The 18,072-nt window shown below is 58.2% G+C and overlaps 1 protein-coding gene across 2 annotated transcripts in view; it reads right to left on the reverse strand.

The window, feature by feature from the left end:
* Positions 1–15,612, reverse strand: part of KIF19 (kinesin family member 19) — a 29,244-nt gene extending 13,632 nt beyond the window's left edge. For both annotated transcript variants that reach the window (XM_074971009.1, XM_074971010.1), the window contains exons 1-5: positions 15,116–15,612; positions 11,628–11,708; positions 2,392–2,502; positions 1,354–1,441; positions 828–964 (exon numbers count right to left, since the gene is read on the reverse strand). In XM_074971009.1, the coding sequence (XP_074827110.1) occupies positions 828–964; positions 1,354–1,441; positions 2,392–2,502; positions 11,628–11,708; positions 15,116–15,154 (456 nt within the window). In that variant the 5' untranslated portion in view covers positions 15,155–15,612. The remainder of the gene's footprint in view (positions 1–827; positions 965–1,353; positions 1,442–2,391; positions 2,503–11,627; positions 11,709–15,115) is intronic.
* Positions 15,613–18,072: the final 2,460 nt, after the last annotated feature.

Here is an 18,072-nt window from a genome sequence, read left to right on the forward strand (position 1 = left end):
GGGAGCTGGATGCGCCCCTGGTCCCTGCCCAGGCCCCACTCCCGGATATTTATCCGCTCGGCCACCCCGGCCCCGTTGCCTGGCTCCCAGGGAGTCTTTGTGGGTGGTTCCTCCCCGGCAGCCTGGCTGCGTGTGTCAATATTGTAGTAGCCCACGCAGGCAGCGAGCTGGTGGCGGAGTCCCCGTGCGTTACCACGGCGATTATCTGCCCGCTGGGCACAGAGCGGGTGCTCGCTGGACCACAAAGCCGGCGACTGAGACGGGCAGAGACGGTGGAGCGACCCCGGGGGCTCCACGTGAGCTGGGGAAAGGGGAAGCCAAGTCCCCGCGGTCCCTGGCACCTCCCAGACCATACACACGAATGCACGTTACACACCCCACCTGCCTGTCTGTGCACACACACTATACAACACACACTGTATGAGCACCACACACACGCAACCCACCTGTCCACACACACACACTATACAACACACCCTGTATCAGCACCACAGACACCGTACACACAACCCACCTGTCCACACACACACACTCACTATACAACACACCCTGTATCAGCACCACAGACACCGTACACACAACCCACCTGTCCCCACACACACACACTCTACAGATACACCTTGTATGAGCACCACACACACCACACGCACACAACCTGCCTCTCCATACACACACACACACACCAGATACACCCGGTATGAGCACCACACACACCACACGCACACAACCTGCCTCTCCATACACACACACACACACACACACACCAGATACACCCGGTATGAGCACCAAACACACAACCTGCCTGTCCTTACACACTTGGGCCTTACCTCGAGGTAGGACATCGACACCTCATACTCCATGTCATCGCTGGTCTCCTCAATGGCTCTGAACAGGTCATGGAGGGTGCGTGCGTAGATGCCGGGCTCATGGTCTGTGCCCAGCATGGTGTACGTCTTCCCGCAGCCTGGGGGGCAGCAGGAAGGCAGTCAGGGCTCTCTGCCGGGCAGGGGACCCCATGGGTCTGTGCTAGGTGGGGAGGGGACGGGGCATCCCCTGTGGGTCTGTGCTGGGCGGGGTGGGGACAGGGACCCGGCCACCAGTGGCTCGCAGGCATCCCCCGTGGACACCTGCTTCATGCTGCACCCTCCCCTTTGTGGCTCTGAGCCGACTCCTTAGTGCTAGGGCTGGGGGCCCGCAGGCCCTGGGTCCCTCCCAGACCCTGCCCTCCCGCTACCCCGGTGGTGAGGCCGAAACGTTGCCTTCTTGGCCAGAGGCGCGGGTGGCTCCCTGCCCCGTGTGGCTCCCTGCCTTGGCCCCTGAGGGCAAGCGTTCCCAGTGTGGGGCGGCCCTTACCGGTGGGGCCGTAGGCGAAGACGGTTGCGTTGTACCCAGAGATGACACCTTCGATCAGGCCCTTGGTGGTGGCGCGATAGACCATCTCCTGCAGCCGGAGAGCACGGGAGGGTGACAGGCCCCGGTGGGGAGGCGGTGCAGACAGACATGTCAGGATTCTCCCCCCCCGTGTCCTGTCATCTCCCCCCTCCACAACACCGAGGCAATTACCTTTGGACCAAACTCCCCTCATCTGAAAATGTGGGGTGCGCATGTACCATCCAGCTTCCCCCCGGATCCCAGACCCCTCCCCAGCTGTCCAGCCACCGTTACGGGCCTTTCCTCTGCTCCACTCACCCACCCACATGCAGCCACCACCTTAACCCTCCTGGCATGCCCCACGATGAGGCACACGCCCTGGTGTGCTGGGACAGACCTGTGCTCACCCAGCGCACAGGGACAGAGCTCAGAGCCTCCTGTGCTCCATGCCCTGGCTCCTGCCACCCAAGGTGCGGGAGAATCGCCACCAACGGGGAGCAGTATAGGGCTGCTGACACACAGCTGGGCAGCTCTGATTCCATCCACTAGATGAGTTCCAATTCCCTTCCCCGCCGCCCGGGGCCAATGAGGGGCTCAGAAACCTGCTGAAGGGCAGGTCTCTGGGCACTGGAGGAGAGGGGATGCACAGTCCCCCCCCCACGCTCTCCCTGCCCCCGCTTGTCTTGGTTGTTACAAGGAAGCGGGGCGCATTTGATGGGGGCAGCCTCCCCAGTGTCAGCGTATTGTGGACATTAGCATGAAATGGAGCTGCTGAAACCAGACCCAGGGCCCGGCTTGGCCCAGCCCCCGGCCTGGCCCAGCCCCGCTGCCCGGCCGCCATTGAGCACCTGCTGCCATAGCCACTGTGTCGCGCAGATGGGGAGGGGGCAGGGTGGGGGCTGAGGATGCTGGGATAGCAAGGTCCCCTGCCGAGGACCCCCCAATCCTCCAGGCTCAGGGCTGGGTGGCCCATACGAAAGGCTTCGAGCCCGGCAGGATTCCAGGGCCCCGGCTCCTCACCTGAGTTGCCGTGAAGTCAAAGGCCAAGTCAAAGACATAGGATTTCTCGCGGGAGCGGTTGGCTCGCAGGATGTCCTCGGGGTCCTCCATGGGGTCCATGAGCACCACTACCTGCCGGGACACCAGGTGCCAGCGGTCAGCAGGGCATGGCCACGTGCCAGCCTCCTTTCCTGGGCAGCCCTAGGATCAGGCCCGCCTGCCCCACACGCTGCGACCCCCCACTCTCCTTGGGAAGCCGCGTGTCCCGGCGCAGCAATCGGGGGGGACGAGGGATGGCGTAGCGGGCACCTGGGCTGCAGCATGCACTGGGCTGCCATACACCTTCTACAACAGGATGGCAGTGAAATGAACCTCCATTGGGTCTCTGAGGACAGCCCCCCGAGCCTGCCCCACTGATCAGGCTGGGTAGAGACAGGCCATCTCCCAGGGAGACCGGCTGGGGCAGGGGGCCATTCCGCTCTCTGGGGGGTAAGCAGCTCCCTGTAGCGCCGGGATTGCACCTCCTGGAGAGTCCCTGACCCAAGAGGCTCCCCAATAGGCTGAGACACCCCGAGGCCGCACGCCGGGGGACGGAGCCAGGAGGGGCCAGCTGGGCAGCTCCAAAACCCAATCGAAGGGCGCTGGGGGTACAGACACTCGGTGCCAGCTGGCAGCTGTGTGGCCTGGGAAGTGGCACTGCCCCAATTTGGGGTCAGTCCAAATGGTTTGTTTCCATATTGGCCATGTTTTAATGTGAAATTTGGTTTATATATAAAACACAGCCACTTTCTAAATGAAACGGCCTTTTGAAAACAAACCATGGAACCTCTGGTTCCAGCCCTGGCAAAGCAGGACGGGCTGCTTTGGTCACAGCTTCTCCCCACCATTTTCCAAAATGTATTTTTTGTCAAAACAGACACGAGTTTGCAAAAAAAAAAAAATATAAAAATAAAAAAAATTGGTTTTAGTCAAAAAGGCGTTTTCCCGAGAGGGATCTGTTCTGCTGAACATTCCCCCACCAGCGTCACTGCTGACATCAGGGGAGCGCCACGTGACAGCCGGCTCCATCACGCCCTCTGCCCTGGCATGGCTCCATCACCCCCTTCCCTGGTTCAGCTCCCAGCTCTGCCATGCCCCCGCCCTGGCATGGCTCCATCAACCCCCCGCCCCCCCCACAGCCCCCCAGGCATGGCTTCCAGCTCCATCACGCCCCCTCCTGCCCTGGCATGGTTCACTGCTCCATCACCCCCCCCCCAACCTAGCACAACTCCCAGCTCCATCGTGCCCCCCCATGCTGGTACAGTTCCTGGCTCTGTCTTGCCCCCGGCCCTGGCATGGCTCTGCCCTTCCCTCTCTCAGTCTCCTTGTTTGCTGCTATCCTCCCCTGGGGGCTCAGGGTTTGCAGCCTTTTAATAACTGACCTGATTCTGAGATGTGAGACAGGCTGGCCCCTGGGGGCTTGGCTGGCAATTAGACCGTGCTAAACTGGAGCTCAGCTGCACTCCAGGGAGCAATGAGCAGCGAGATGGGGCAGGGAGATCTCTGCCGGCTTGTACGGGGCACAGATTGTCTAGCAGGGACCGACCTCTGCTTTGGCCTCTCCCCCCGGCAGAGACAAATGGAGAAGGTAGATCCAGAAGGAGATGGTCTCCGCATGCCCCAGGGAATGCTAGCCAGTGACCTCCCTGCTCCCGAATGGCCCTTTTGAAAGCTGGGGTCACTCGGGAACTGGGCCCACAGGCTAATGTCACAGCTGCTCTCTCAGGGGAGCTCAGGAGATTAGGTTTGCCAGAGTGGCCTTTATTTAAAGACTAGCTGGGTCTCAGGTGTCAGCTGGGGAGACACGGCTACAGCTGGGTGGCGGTGGAACCGAGTCAGGGCCCCGGAGCAGCAGCTCCGCTTTCCAGATGGCAGCATGCAGAGGAGAACAAGGGTGGGGATTGCGGGGGGCTGCGGGTCCCCAGCAGAGCTGGGGCTGGAGAGTGCAAGGTCAGGACTGAGCGGCACCAGCAAGGTGTGTGAGCCGGAGGGGTGAGGGGGTGGGGGGTGAGAGGGGGCAGAGCTGGGATCCCTGATCCAGCACGAGAATCCAGAGAGACCAGGGCAGCTGCTCCCCGAAGCAAGTGCCAGGGGCTGCAGGCTCTGTGCGTTACCCAGTGTTCTTCACCCACTCAGCCCCAGGCCCCCGCCAGGGAAACATTTATCTTCCTTTGTCCTCTGTGAGCACTGCTGGCCCCGGCTCCTGCTCCTGGGTGCGGCCCAGCACTGCGGCGGAGAGGACAGGCCCATACTCGCTGCTGGGACATCCCTCCCCATTCACAAGGCACCTGGCTGTTTGTTGAGGCCCCAGGGGACAAGATAAGCTGTTCTTCAGCCAGGCTGGGAAGGCGGAGGCTGGCTCTGGAGGGGGTGGCCTCAGAGGCCCGGCTGTGCCTGGGTCCATTGTGGGGAGCCCAGCGAGGCAGACCAGCCAGAGCACTGAAATAAGGAGGAAATGCAGGGGGATGGGGGGATCCAGGGATCCCTGGAGTAGGATGGCTCTAGGAATCCACTCCATTTGCATGCACCACCACAGTGGCAGCTGGGAAATGCTGGAGGCCCAGGGCCAGGCAAGCCCTCCAAGCCCAGTGGCTATCACCCCAGGTCCAGCTCAGGGGACGGTTCCACTTAGGGGAACCAGACAGCATATGTGAAAAATCGGGACGGGGGTGGGGGGTAATAGGTGCCTATATAAGAAAAAGCCCTGAATATCAGGACTGTCCCTATAAAATCGGGACATCTGGTCACCCTAGTTCCACTGGAATTGCAGCTGCACCCCCCAGCGCTGCCGTGTTTGGCCCAAACAGCCCCCTGGCCCCGCATGCTGCTGCCTGGCATCAGGTTCCTCTTTGAACTGGTGGGAACAAGGCTCAGGTTGGGTTTCAGAGCAAGGAGAGAACAAAACCGTCCTCAGCGCCTCTTGGCCAGGGCTCAGTGTAATATGATCAGCAGCCACCAACCCGGCCAGGCGAGGCACCTGTGCACAGCAGGGAAGGGGCCTGGCCAACAGACCACCAGCCTGGCATCTCACCCCCTGGCCATCCCAGGCAGTGGGCAGATCTCCCCAGTGTTGGTGCAGGATATTTCAGAGGAAGCCCTAAGCCCCCAGAAAACACACCCAGCTCTGCAGTGCTGCACAGGGGACGGGGACAGCTCTGGAACCCCAGCAGCTGATCTGATGGTGCCCTCAAGCTGTCACTAGCATCCTCACCAGTGTCCTGGCATATGCCAGGGCTAGTCACAGAAAAGCACAACCCCTAGCTCTTCTCTGACGCTTGTCATCAGTTAATCTCAGGGCACCTTACAAAGGAGGCCGATATTTCAGGCCATTTTACAGATGGAATCTGGGGCACAAAGAGATGCAGTGACGTGCCCAAGGTCACCCAGCGGGCGGGTGGTCAAAACAGGATTAGAACCCAGTTCAGTACTCTAGCCACTAGGGCCTCCCTCAGCTTCCAGGATATCCTGCTGCAGCAAGGTCCAGAGGTTAACAACCCTAAAGTAAGCGCATACATACAGCACATTCCGGGTGCTGGACTCATTCTTACAAAGAAGCCCCGGCTCATTCTTACAAAGGGCTTGCTGTATCCATGCTAAGACCATTGCCAAGGCAACCAAGCGATGGCAGCAGAAGATACAGGGGTCTTGCGAGTACGTTCCCCCTCAGATGTGGGGGATGGCCCGTCAAGCTCACAAGCTGCGGGGAGACAGTACATGTGCTTGGGGCTGGGGGCGTGGGTGACCAGTACAACCCAGGATAAAACGCTTTGGGCCAGATTCCCAGCTGGGGTCTCCAGCAGGCCGAGGGAGCTGCCCCGGCTGACGCCCACGGACTGGCTCCTGCGGGGACAGCGGTGGGAAATGCAGGAGGCTGAGGGACAGGGCAGAGCGTGCGATGGACGGGCTGCCGTGAGGACGTTCGCCCTGGGCTGGCTGCCAGGCCTGGGTGAGCCAGTACTGCCCAGGTGGCTTTGCAGGCCAGCCGAGGGACAGCGGCACAGGAGGGACGAGCTACAGGGAGAGGCTGCTCTCCCGTTGTGCATTGTTCCTGGGGCCAGGGCCGGCCCTTAACGAGCGCTTTGTGCGCGGTGCCAAGAGAATCCAACTGTCCTCCCCAGCGCCGATCCGGGCCTTTGATCGCAGTCCTCTGTGGGCCAGCGACACACAAAAGCGGCTCTGTGCCACGCAGGCCGAGGGTGGGGCAGCGCCAGCAAGGTGCCCTCCACAGGGGGGACAAGCAGGGAGCGCTGCCCCAGGGGGGCCAGCAGGGGCTCCCCACACACTCTGGCAGCAACCAGCAGGGGGCACTCTCGCTGCCCCCACCAGGGAGTCAGGGTGGGGGGCTGTTCACCCTGGCCGGGGGTGCTCTCCCTGACTCTCCCCCTTGGCCATGGCACACCAGGGAGGGAAGGGCTGGATCCACCAGACCTCCTGGCCCATAGCTGCTCCCTCCCCACCAGTCCTCGGCCCTTCCACAGACACTTCTTCCAGCCCCTTCCCCCCAGTGAGGATACGAAGGGGGGGGGGGGTGGGACACAGCCAGCGCAACGCTGCCCCCTCCCCCCCCCCCCCACTCTCTTCTCCCTGTCTCCCATTTCAATGCAGATTTTGACCTTTCCCGAGTGCCGGGCTGGCAGGCTGGTGTCTGTGTGTAACCCTACCCTGGGGGAAGCGGGGTGGCGTCACTCCACCCCACCTGCCCTACTTCCATCCTTGCCAGCATCTCCTAGGTGAGAAACAGAGTGCCTCCCGCTCCGGGCTGTGGGCATCCCCTGTGCCAGAGCCACTTACTGGGTGCCAGGTCGCCAGACAGGGGTTAACATCACTCCCCACCCCACCCCACTCCCCCGGCATTCCTTCTATCGCAAGTACTTCTAGGGCTCCCGTAGCATCCCGCTCTGCTTTGGTATTGTAGGGTCTCCCATAAAGGTAGGGCTACACATGCCGGTTTGTTATTGTAGGGTCTCCCCTAAGGGAAGAGCTATGCACACTGGTTTGTTATTGAAGGGTCGCCATAAGGGCAGGGCTACACATGCTGGTTTGTTATTGTAGGGTCTCCCAGGGCGGCTGGCACTGGTTTTTGTTAGATAAAATCTATGTTTGCATTACAAATACGAAGATCAGAAAGAAGTCCTGCTACCCGCCCCCTGCCCTCCAGCACAGGGCAGCGACAGGGCCCCGCACACTGGCTCCCCAACAGAATGGGCTCACGCAGGAACTAGCAAGGGCAGAGCTGGGCAGGAGAGATCCCTGACACCATGGGGACGGCGGGGGCAGGATCAGACAGGCTGCAAGGAAGCCCCCGTACTGGGATCAGGAGAGATCCTGTCCACACCCTGTTGTCCCTGGCATCCCCGCCCCCCCCCCCCCGCCCCCAGGCCCTGACGTGGCAGCTGGGTTTGTCTCCAGTTCTATTGCTTGGAGCCAGCGTTGACCCCCGCGCCCCCCCCCGCCTGCGCACACTCGTTGCCACGGCGACTAGGTGCTCCGATAAACCATGCCAGTGCACGTCTGAGATAGCATTGTCCCCTGGCCGGAGCGGAGCCCACGCCGGCCCCTGTGCACCCGAGGGAGGGTGCACCTGCTATCCAAGGCAACCCAGAGAAGCGGCTTGCATCTGACCTCCCAGCCCCATACACACACACACACACACACACACACACACACACACGAGTGCCCAACACCCCCACCCTGATCCCCTGCATGGCGCGGGCAGAGCCACGGGCATAGGATGGCTGCTTCCCTCGGCCTGGACTTTGTTCTCGGTTTTACCAGGGGAAGAAAATCAGCCAAAGAGGCCCAGAAGGGGAGGCTGTGGATTTGGCGTCCCAGAGAAGCAAGGGGCGGGCACTCCTTGGAGGTCAGTGCGGGGCACTTTTTCCTCCTCGCTAGTGAACTCAGTTGTGCTGGCACCTTGATCCCAGACCCGCCGCAGCCCCTCCTATCCCAGGCCTGGGCTCCCCCAGCTTAGCTCTGCCAACACCCCGGGATGTGGGGCGCTAACATGCCAGGTCACCTCTCTTCTCACTTGCAACAGCCCCTGCTGTTCCAGCCCTGGACAACTCACCACTCCTCCAGCTCTGGGGCTGTCTAGGACAGACCCCACCCCAGTCCTGCCCGGTGCGCCGTGCGTGTGTGAACAGACCGGACACTGTCCGGAGGATTCCATACGTGAGAGCCGGAGGGCTTGGGCAATAGGGAGTCATCCTGCCGTGCCCTGGGAGCTGGGGGAGGAGAAGCCTTGGGGGACATTCCTACCTCCCATTGCTGCGAAGAAGGGAACGAAGGAAGGGGAAAAGAAAGGCAGAAAGCCTAGAGGGGAAGATGGGCCTGGGGATGGCATGAGAGTGCGACAGGGAACACGCTCCTCCCAGCACAGCCCCAAGGCACCCGCCTTCCGCCCCATTCTCATCTGACACCCAGGGCCTGGGTAAGGCTGAGGGCGCCGGCTGCCAGATACAGCGGGACCACAGGAAGTGTCTTGCCCTGTGAAAACATGACCAGGGTGTAATGGACGCAGTGACGTCTGCAGGGAGCCTAAGGCAGTCGCTTAGAGTGGGGATGGCCCTTGCGTCTCAGTGGGGCATTACCTCCAAACCCTGCTCGTCTGGAGCCTGCCAACCTACCCTGCAAGCTGTGTAACCGCCCCTTCCCTGTCCCCACAGTCTGGGCATCAGCCAGGCCCTCACTCAGGCACTGGAAACGCACCTAGACCACAGAGCTGGCCGGGAAATGCCAACGGAGCCATGTTCCATCGCGCCTGGGTCCTCAGGTTGATTTTGCTGGAATTTCATTTTGCGTCAGATGGGAGGGTGGGTAGATGGGAGGGTGGGGGAAGTTCTGAAATGTCCTGTTGCAGCCTTTTTGGAACAAAGCATTTCACGCTGAAATGACCTTTTCCTTCAGAAACGGGTTGCAGAAGGGAATACAACGGTGCGCTTTTGAAGCGAAGCCAAAAGCCAAACAAACCGCTGCTATTTTGTCAAACCCAAATGTTTCAATTGCCCCCAAAGGAATTTCCCTTCACAGAGGCTCTGGGAATTTTCGGGGCTTTGCTCCAATACAGAGCAAAGGCAGATGTCGAAACCCCAAATCCTTTGTGAAACAGAACTTCCATTGTCCCCTCCTGGCTCTAACAGACAGCTCTCCCCCTCCCCCGCAATCCAGCTGCACCTCGAAGGGGGCCTGGTCTGCCCTGCTCCCCACCTGGTGACCCTGGGACCAGCTGCCCGGAAGCAGCCCTGCTTCCAGCCCAGCCAGTTACCATCTGCCTGGAGAGACCCCTAATGCCGCGCTCAGCCCAGGTAAACACAGATGGCAGAGACAGCCCTGAGCTCACGGCCGCCTGCTCTTCCCGTAATTGCTCGAGGGGAGTAAAAATATCCTGCTAATAAACACAGCTTAATTTCCTCCTGACGTGAGGCCGCACTGGGGCTGGCAAGCGGTAACCTGGCCCCAGTGCTTAGCAGCTGTTAATAGAGCTGGATCGATAATGGAATGGGGCACGGGGAAGCCAAAGGCAGCCAGGATCAGACAGCACCAGGGGACATGGGAAAGGTTGACAGGCCCAGACCCTCAGCCAAGGGCCAGATCCGTGGAGTTTGTTCCAAGGGTTTCTTACACTAAAGAGCTGCTTCAGTGCCATGAGCAACCCTCCATTAACAAACCAGCACGGGCAGGCCTGGGGCTCACACGCAACCTACAACAAACCAGCAGGGGCAACCTGGTGTTTATGATGAACCCTACAACAACAAACCAGAGAATACTTGGTCTCCTGAGAGCAATGGGTGGGCTACCCAGAGCTACCTCCTAAGGACGCGCAAGGCTTAAGAAGGGGGAAAGGATGACACAGCTGTTAACCTTTTCTCAGCTGGCTCCCTGCCACGCCCGTCACCCAGGGAAGGTAGGGATTGATTCTGGGGTTGGGTTTTGTTTTCCCTCCCTTTCAGTGTTTAGTTTTTGGCCCAGTAGCTTCTGGGGGCAGGAGGCTGATCTGAAGTGTGACTGATCCGGGTGAGTGACTGGCCACGTTTGAAAGAATCCTCACTGAACCTAGCACGGGAAATTTTCCTTTATCTTTTGCATCCTGCATTCCCACACGGCAGGACCCCCGCAACCTGCGGTGCTGGGCGTGGCACGAACACAGTGAGAGACAGGCCAGGCCCTGAAGAGCTCACGCACTAACCAGACTATGGTGCGCCCAAGATAACGGCCCCACTTTCGCAGATTGGGAATTGGGGCCCAGAGAGATGTAGTGAATCAGGCTCCCATCTCCAGAATCCCAGCCCAGTGCCTCATCCACGCGGCCGCCCTTCCACCCACGCTCCTGCTCAGCAAGCTGCGGAGAGCACGGGCGGGAATTGAGACAGGCTGCAACTGACAACCAGGAGCAGGAATTGTAGCGCTCCAAGGCCATTTGCCATGTCCAGGGGCGAGGGTCCCCAGTGTGCATTTAAAAACGCTTCTTCTTGGGCAGTCCCAAGGGAGGAGGTTTTACTGGCTGGTTTGGATTTAAAGGAAAGTCAGAATGACCCCTAATTAAGGCCAGTGGCCCCTTGGAGGGTGGGGGACTGCTGGAGCGCTGGGCAGCCGTATTCAGATGCCCAGCAGGAGCGCTCTTTGTGGGCACATGGGCCCAGCAGGTACAATTCTACCTGCACTTCCCTAGCACCTTGGGAAGCAGGCGATTCAATGCAAAACTAGTAACAAAGGAAACCAAGTGTAACGGCATGAAAACACCTTGCTCTTTGCTTTTTAAAGGGCATCGAGAGAAAGAGCTCCTGGAAGATTTTGCTTGTTGTATCCTCGTCTCCCATCACAACCCTTAGCAAGAGGATTTCAAGAGAGACACTGCCAAGTATCTTCCAGTCACGCCTAATGCGGGAAAGGGCAGCGCGAGCTTCCTCCGTATGCTGCTCTGCCAATGCACCTCATTCTTAGCTTGCAGGCCCCTCTTTGCTAGCCCAGCCCTGTGCTCTCCACACACAGCTCTGCCAATGCCCCTGAATCCTGACCCGCAGCCCTCCAGCCAGACCATCTTCTAGGTTCATTTCTCTTTAGACTGGACACCGGGGGCTTTGACAAAATGCACCAAAATCACAGCCACTTACTCAGACCTGAGGCAGGATTTGAACTTGGATCTGCCAGGGCAATGTCCCCAACACACGATGCCAGCAAGCCCCCCGCTCGCCCACCTGCCCGGAATGCTCTTGCCGTACCTGTTCATCCACTTTATGAGCTATGAGAGTAGCTCCTTCCTCCAGCTCCACCATGCTGATTGGACGGATCCGAAGGGCCACCTGGAAGAGAGTGAAGAGTGGGTGAGAGACGTGGGTGGCGAACGGAGCCGGTGGAGGGAAGGCAGAAGAGACGGGGAATCAGCACCTGCACGTGAGCCATGGTGCCGGCCTGGCACAGAGTGTCTCCGAAAGTTCCTAGCACTTAGGAAGCCGGCTGAGTGCGAGCCGCCCATCTGGCACAGCACCTTTGCTGCCGATGTCCATTCCCCACCCCACGCCTCACCTGAGGCATCGCCTCTCTAGCGAGGCAGTGCAGAGGCCCTGGCGCGCCCTCCCCGATGGCCACGCACACAGCAATTACAGCTTTTTCCTGGAAGAAAGAAAACACCGCTGGGAGCAGATCGGTGACTCCGGCTCCTCACACCAGCCCTGTCGCCAAGTTTAAAGGGACAGCTTCAGCCAGTCTGTCCACAGAGGGGCTTTTCCCTCCCTCTAACCTTGCGCTCTTCACTGCCTGGCCAGCTCCCTGCTAGCTGTTTGATCCGTCAGCCCAAGGTGTGCTTGGGGATTTGCAAAAAGGTTTGGTCTGTGAGAGCAAAGGTGCTGACGGCTAGTGATTCCTGGTGCAGCCACGTCCCGACCAGCTCCCCAGACACTGTGGCATCGATTCCCTCTTTCGCTTCATTTACCCCGTGTGTGTTTCACTGCTGAGCGGGTCCCCTGCCTGTCTGGGAGAGAGTCTCTATAATGGTCACATTCCCTACAAAGGGACCAGGAGCTTGGGAAGAGGCTGAGTCCCACCCAGAAAGTCCAAAGCCAAGTGGCATGAGACATAGGGCTCAGTTCTGGGCCCCCACTCATCACTGGTGCTAACGGGGGTGAGGCATGGGCACTGAGGAGAGGAGAAGCCCTATATTTGGGAGGGGGTCAATTCAAGTAGTAGTGGGTATCTGAGCCCTGGAAATGCCCGCTGTCTGCCAGGTGCTGTCTGTATGCCAGGACACCGTGCCAAGATCTTCATCACCCAGTGGCAACACACCCGGATTTGTAACCTTTTGTATCCTTTGTGTTGAAACGTTCCCAATTAATATAAAGTTGTTAAAGCTAAAGATGCAATAAAACCCAATTTAGCTTTCAAGTCTGAGCCTCTAGGGCGGTCACAGAACATTTAGGTCGTAGAGAACCACCTGGAATGAGCCAACCAAATTTATTTTAAAAAATGATCCACGAAGCAAACAGGCATGCGATTTCCATGTACATAATTCTACAGTTATACGTCCCCTCAGCGATGAAATAGTCCATCAATGGGGTCAGTCCACTGACAACAGCGTGAAGTACAGTCTTATAATCCCAGAGCCTCACCGGATCCTTTGGATGTTAATTGGCACTCACTTGCAATTTAGCAAAACTGCTCCTTTTCTACTTCATGATATTACCAATTAATATGAACCTGTCCTTTACCCTCATTCTGCCTCATCCACTGCTGCATTGTCTCTTTCCACTTCATTTATGTGAACATCTGCACCAGCTTCCTTCCCATACTGCCAGCACCAAAGCATTTCAATAAAACATTCATGATTCTCAACCACCCGCATTAGCCAACTCACAAACCAGGAACCCAACCCTGGGGCCCGGCCTGCTAACTTGTACCTTCCCAGAGCGCTCTGCTTCCAGCTTACCTTCAACTCTCTCACATGAGCAACTACAGTTTCCCAGACTCCTCTGCAATTTGGCAGTCTCCAACCCCAACTTCTACTGATCTCTCATCCCAAACCACTCGATAGGCTCCCCACTGTAAAACTGGCAGAACCCAACCCGCAGTGGAAGCTTGAGTAGCTAGAGCCAAAAACCGAGGTCTTTGGACTCATTTGTGGCAAATACTGCAGACGTGAGTGTCACCCCCCACACCAGGCCTGGCTTCCTAGCAAAGGCCAAGTTGAGCTGGGTACTTAAAAATTGTCTATTGTTAATGAAGCATCAGTGTGAGAGCTCGATTGGTGGGCCACGTCGCTGACCAGAATCTCTTGCATGAACAGATCAAAAAATAGCATCTTTCCAGGCACTAACGCACATCGGCACACGTGGGAATTGTGTGGGGAGCGTCACCAGAGCCCTGCTATTGGGCAGCACCACAACCCCGCAGTGCAAATGGACCCGTGGGTTATTGACCCTGACACGCTTACTCAGAGACACTCCAACTTAACCGTACAGCAGACGCTGCCTCTCCCCACAGAGGGGCTGGTGGCAACATATAAACCAAGACGGGATTGGGGCTGGTCATAAGAGCACTGAGATAGAAGTCCAGCCATATCATTATGCACTATGGGAGATTACACTCCACGGCATGCGCGCCTACACACTGCACACCTACACACTGCACACCCAGCATTTGCTGCTCACACACACACACACACGATACAGCATCCAATGCACACTTTACAATGTGCACTGCTTAGCCTCAGATCCCACAAGTCGCCCCCAAAGGAAGTTGAGAACACCCTGTATCATCTGGGACTGGGCTCTTATTGTTCCTCTTACATTCCTTGATCTGCAGTATCTTTCTCCTTCTGTTCTGAAAGTAAAACAGGAAATCTGGAGAGGCGCTGGGATTTTTTAGAAAACAGTTTTACTGCTCTCCAGTAAACAGTTCCTTTAAAAATATTGGCATCATCATTTGGTTTGTGTGTGTGTAATGCTGCTGCAATTCATGACAGCAAACTGTGGGAGGACAAAGGCTGCAAAATCCAGTCCCTAGGAGGCTATAGCAAGTACTTTAATACACTCACAAACTAATCTATATTAGTATAGTACACACACAAACTATATTAGCCACATACACACGTTATTTTGCATATACGTGCACAACACCACACTTACACAGTGGAGGTCTGTAGCACCTCCTGACCACACTGTGTGGCTTTATTCCAGGTGTGTAAGAGCTCCAGAGGGTTACACACACACACTCTTTCCCCAGCTCACACACAGGTAGTCACTGTGCACAACACCGGTAACGTTTCAATCAACAAAGGCACTATTACTACAGGTTCCCAGAGAACCTGCCCCGCTAGGAATGAGCGTGGGGACAGAGGGCCGGCTGCAGCCCAGTCCTTACCTATGAATGCAGCTAGAGACACTTACAGTGACTTGACCCAATGGATCCGGGGCATTTCTGGACTGAGCAGGGGGCAAGGGAAGACAAGTGACTAGTGCCAGCCTCCCAGGCACTGAGGCCAACATCCAAACTCCAGCTTTTGCTCCCGTTCTGACCAGCCACCCAGCCCTTTTCACCCTGCCAGACAGGACGCGAGCATCATTAACCAGCACGTACTAGCTAGCAGCACGAAGGGGAATTCCCCACTTTCCCTGGGCTCCCGATGTGTGCCCGCCGGGCATCACTGGGCACAGTTGGCAGTCAGTCCCCCCTCCCACGCTGAGCACGAATCAAGTGACAGCAAAGAACAACTTACCGTGAGTTGCTGGTCTCTGGACTCCTTCACCTCCTTCATGATCCTGGCAGGTGCACAGAGGGTCTAGAGGGGAGGGCCAGCAGCAGCTGCCACAGGCATGGCTCTCAGGACCCTGCACCCGCCACTCCCCCCTCCACAGACCTGTCACTTGCATCCGCTGTTTCCTAAACAACCTGAGACTTAGGCTAATCCTCCCAGAGACAAAAGGGGGAGGCGGGCTGCGGGGACGACGCCAGCCCTGCCTGACCCTTTCCCATCCATGGGCTCAGGGCCTTTTGTCCTCTCGGCCCCCCAGGAGGCTACAGAGCCTTCGGGGAGCTCTGGCCCCGGCTGCCTCTCACGCCAGCTGACCGGGCTGTGCTCAGGAGGGCCAGCCCAGCTCTGCCCAGCTGCTTTTGCTGCCTGCGGGATCTCGCCGGCTCCCCTGGAGATCTTTAAACTGTACACAACAACCGCAGCGCAGCAGGCTCCTGTTGACACAGCAGCACACAAGCAGCTGGGCTGGGCTCTGCTTCGCTCATTCGCCCTCTGGCGGCAGGTATAGGGGTGTGTGCGCGTGTGCACGTGCCTGTGTGTGTGCGCGCGTGTGCCATGCAGCTCTGCCACAGGGGAGCTGGGCGTGTGAACTGCGTCTACCCAGCAAGCGTGGCGCGGGGCACGAAGCGCGGCTTTGCGGGAAGTGCCCGGGTGTGGTGTCTACACCCTCGCGGCAACCCAGGCCGCGTCTGCTGGCGACGGCGCGTAGGAGGCGTGCACAGCAGGCTGGGTCCACGCTGCGGTGGGGAGCAACTCCCCGCAGCGAAGGCTCCGGCTGCGGGGAGGCAGAGGGAGACTATACTGCTGAAACCAGCAGTGTCCATAGGGGAGGCACCGCTTGGTCGTGTAGGGGACACACGCACAGGGTTCAGGCGTGTCTTCACTCGCCTACGCCGTGCCTCACCATCTGCACAGCTATTGATGTCCGTGCTGGGGAAGGTGCAGCGGGTCCATGCCACACGCCGCGTCAAGATTGGTGCAGTGTAGACACACCTTTAAAGAGAGACACCTGTTGTTTGGCGTGCTTTGAACCTGTGCTTGCTCGCCCAGCTGAGGTCCTTCTAGGTTAAGACCGCTGGGGAAGGTTTATGTGGGGACTGTCGGGGACGAACAGGGGGTTGGGCTAAAAAAATGTGTAAAACTCAAAAAGCATCTTCCAGTGTAGACGCAATTTAGGGCTGAAAAAAGGAGTAAGAGTCTGGAGTAAGCTTACAGTGTAGACACATCTTGAGAGAGTGAGAGTAGGGGGACAGCATGTGTGGATAATGGGGACAGTGTGTGTCTGTCTCTCTCTCGGAGGACTCGCCTCTTAAGTTTCATTCCCAGTTCTCGGCCCAGCACCGTGACAGACTTTTATCGTGAGATGTAAACTTGAGCGTTGTGCACGTCACATTCACCACTTAACACCCTTTCTTTGAGCCCCACCAGCCAGCGTCCGTGCAACGTGGGGAAACAGAATGGAAAGACGCTATAAATCATCACCAGGATTTAATCAATAGCTTGGAAGAACACAGCCCAGCTGGAATCCAGATGTACCAGGCGGTTTCAGACGCAGAAAGAGGCAGCAGCTGTTCCTACGCAGAACCCCAGCCGGACAAGACGGTAGGAGGTACTGTGGGGATTTGAGTGGCACCAGAGTGTCCTGTGGTAGTGACCGAGGATTAATGTGCAGCTTTGTTAAAGGTGTCTATTTCAGCAGAAAACAGTGGCCATTTGCAAAGCTGGTGTCAGGCTCAGACGGATGCGGGCAGGGCTGTGGGGCTTAGATCACCCGTTTGTGGGACAGCAGGCGACCTGGCTTCTGGGCAGAGAGTTTTATTTCCTATAAAATCACTTGGTTGGTTTCCCAAGCAGCGTCTGGATTTGATGGAAAATTGAGGCCCTGGCTCTTGAAGGAATCAAAGATCCCCGAGCATGTCTACCAAAAGGAGGGATCCTGTCCAAATCTCTCTCTGGACATTACATGCTGTGACGATGTGACGCAGCAGGGAGGGGGGAGCGTTGACCTGGGAATGTGCCCTGGGGACGGGAGACCTGAGAGCCTGTCACCTGAGCCAGGAGGGGGAGGGGGAGGTGACACCTCTGCCCAGGAATGTGGACGGAGGCTGCAGCAGGGAACCTGCTGGGTGGGTTTAGTTTCAGTTTGGGGCTGGGTGGAGGAACACAGGGAACCCCAGGGCTGGGGTCTAAGCTCCCTGCTCCCCCAGAAGGACTTCACTGAGGGGTCCTGGGTGTACCCACAAGCTCTGTTTTGGACTGTGTTCCTGTTGTCCAATAAACCTTCTGTTTTACTGGCTGGCTGAGAGTCTCAGTGAATCCCAGGAAGAGGGGTGCAGGGCCTGGACTCCCCCACACTCCGTGACAACTGGTGGCAGAGGTGGGATCTATTGCACCCCGTGAACGGCGCTTCCTGCAGTAAGTGACTGGGGAACAGTAAAACGAAGGGGGATTGACGGGGACCAGGCGTGCTGAAGATTCAGAGAGAGACGGTTTCAGGGGGCGGTTAACCCCTGGGAGTGTGTGACCAGAGAGAAGGACTTTTGCAGTAACAGGGTCCCCCGGGGGATTGCAGCGAGCGGTCCCAGGGGCGGAGGAGTCTGCAGCTCGACCCTGGCAAAGAGGTGGTGACCTCAAGAAGGACTGGCACACTAGGGGCTTTTCCTGGAAACCGTGGACAGCTGCCCGGCCTGCGAGTGGCCAGCCGGGAGATGTACGCTAAACGCCTTAAGAGCGACCTGGTGGAGCTGTGCAGGCAGAGGGGGCTGCGCGTCGGGAGGTCCACCAAGGAACAGCTGATTGCCCAGCTGGAGGAGAGGGATCGCTTGGATGACCCGATCCCTGTCCCTGAGGGAAGCCGCCCGGCGGACGCAGCGTGGGCCCTGGGGCCTGACCAGGCTGGGAGGGGTCAGACTGCTGCCCAG

This window comes from Natator depressus, chromosome 14 (genome assembly GCF_965152275.1).
Source record: "Natator depressus isolate rNatDep1 chromosome 14, rNatDep2.hap1, whole genome shotgun sequence".
NCBI lineage: Eukaryota > Metazoa > Chordata > Testudines > Cheloniidae > Natator > Natator depressus.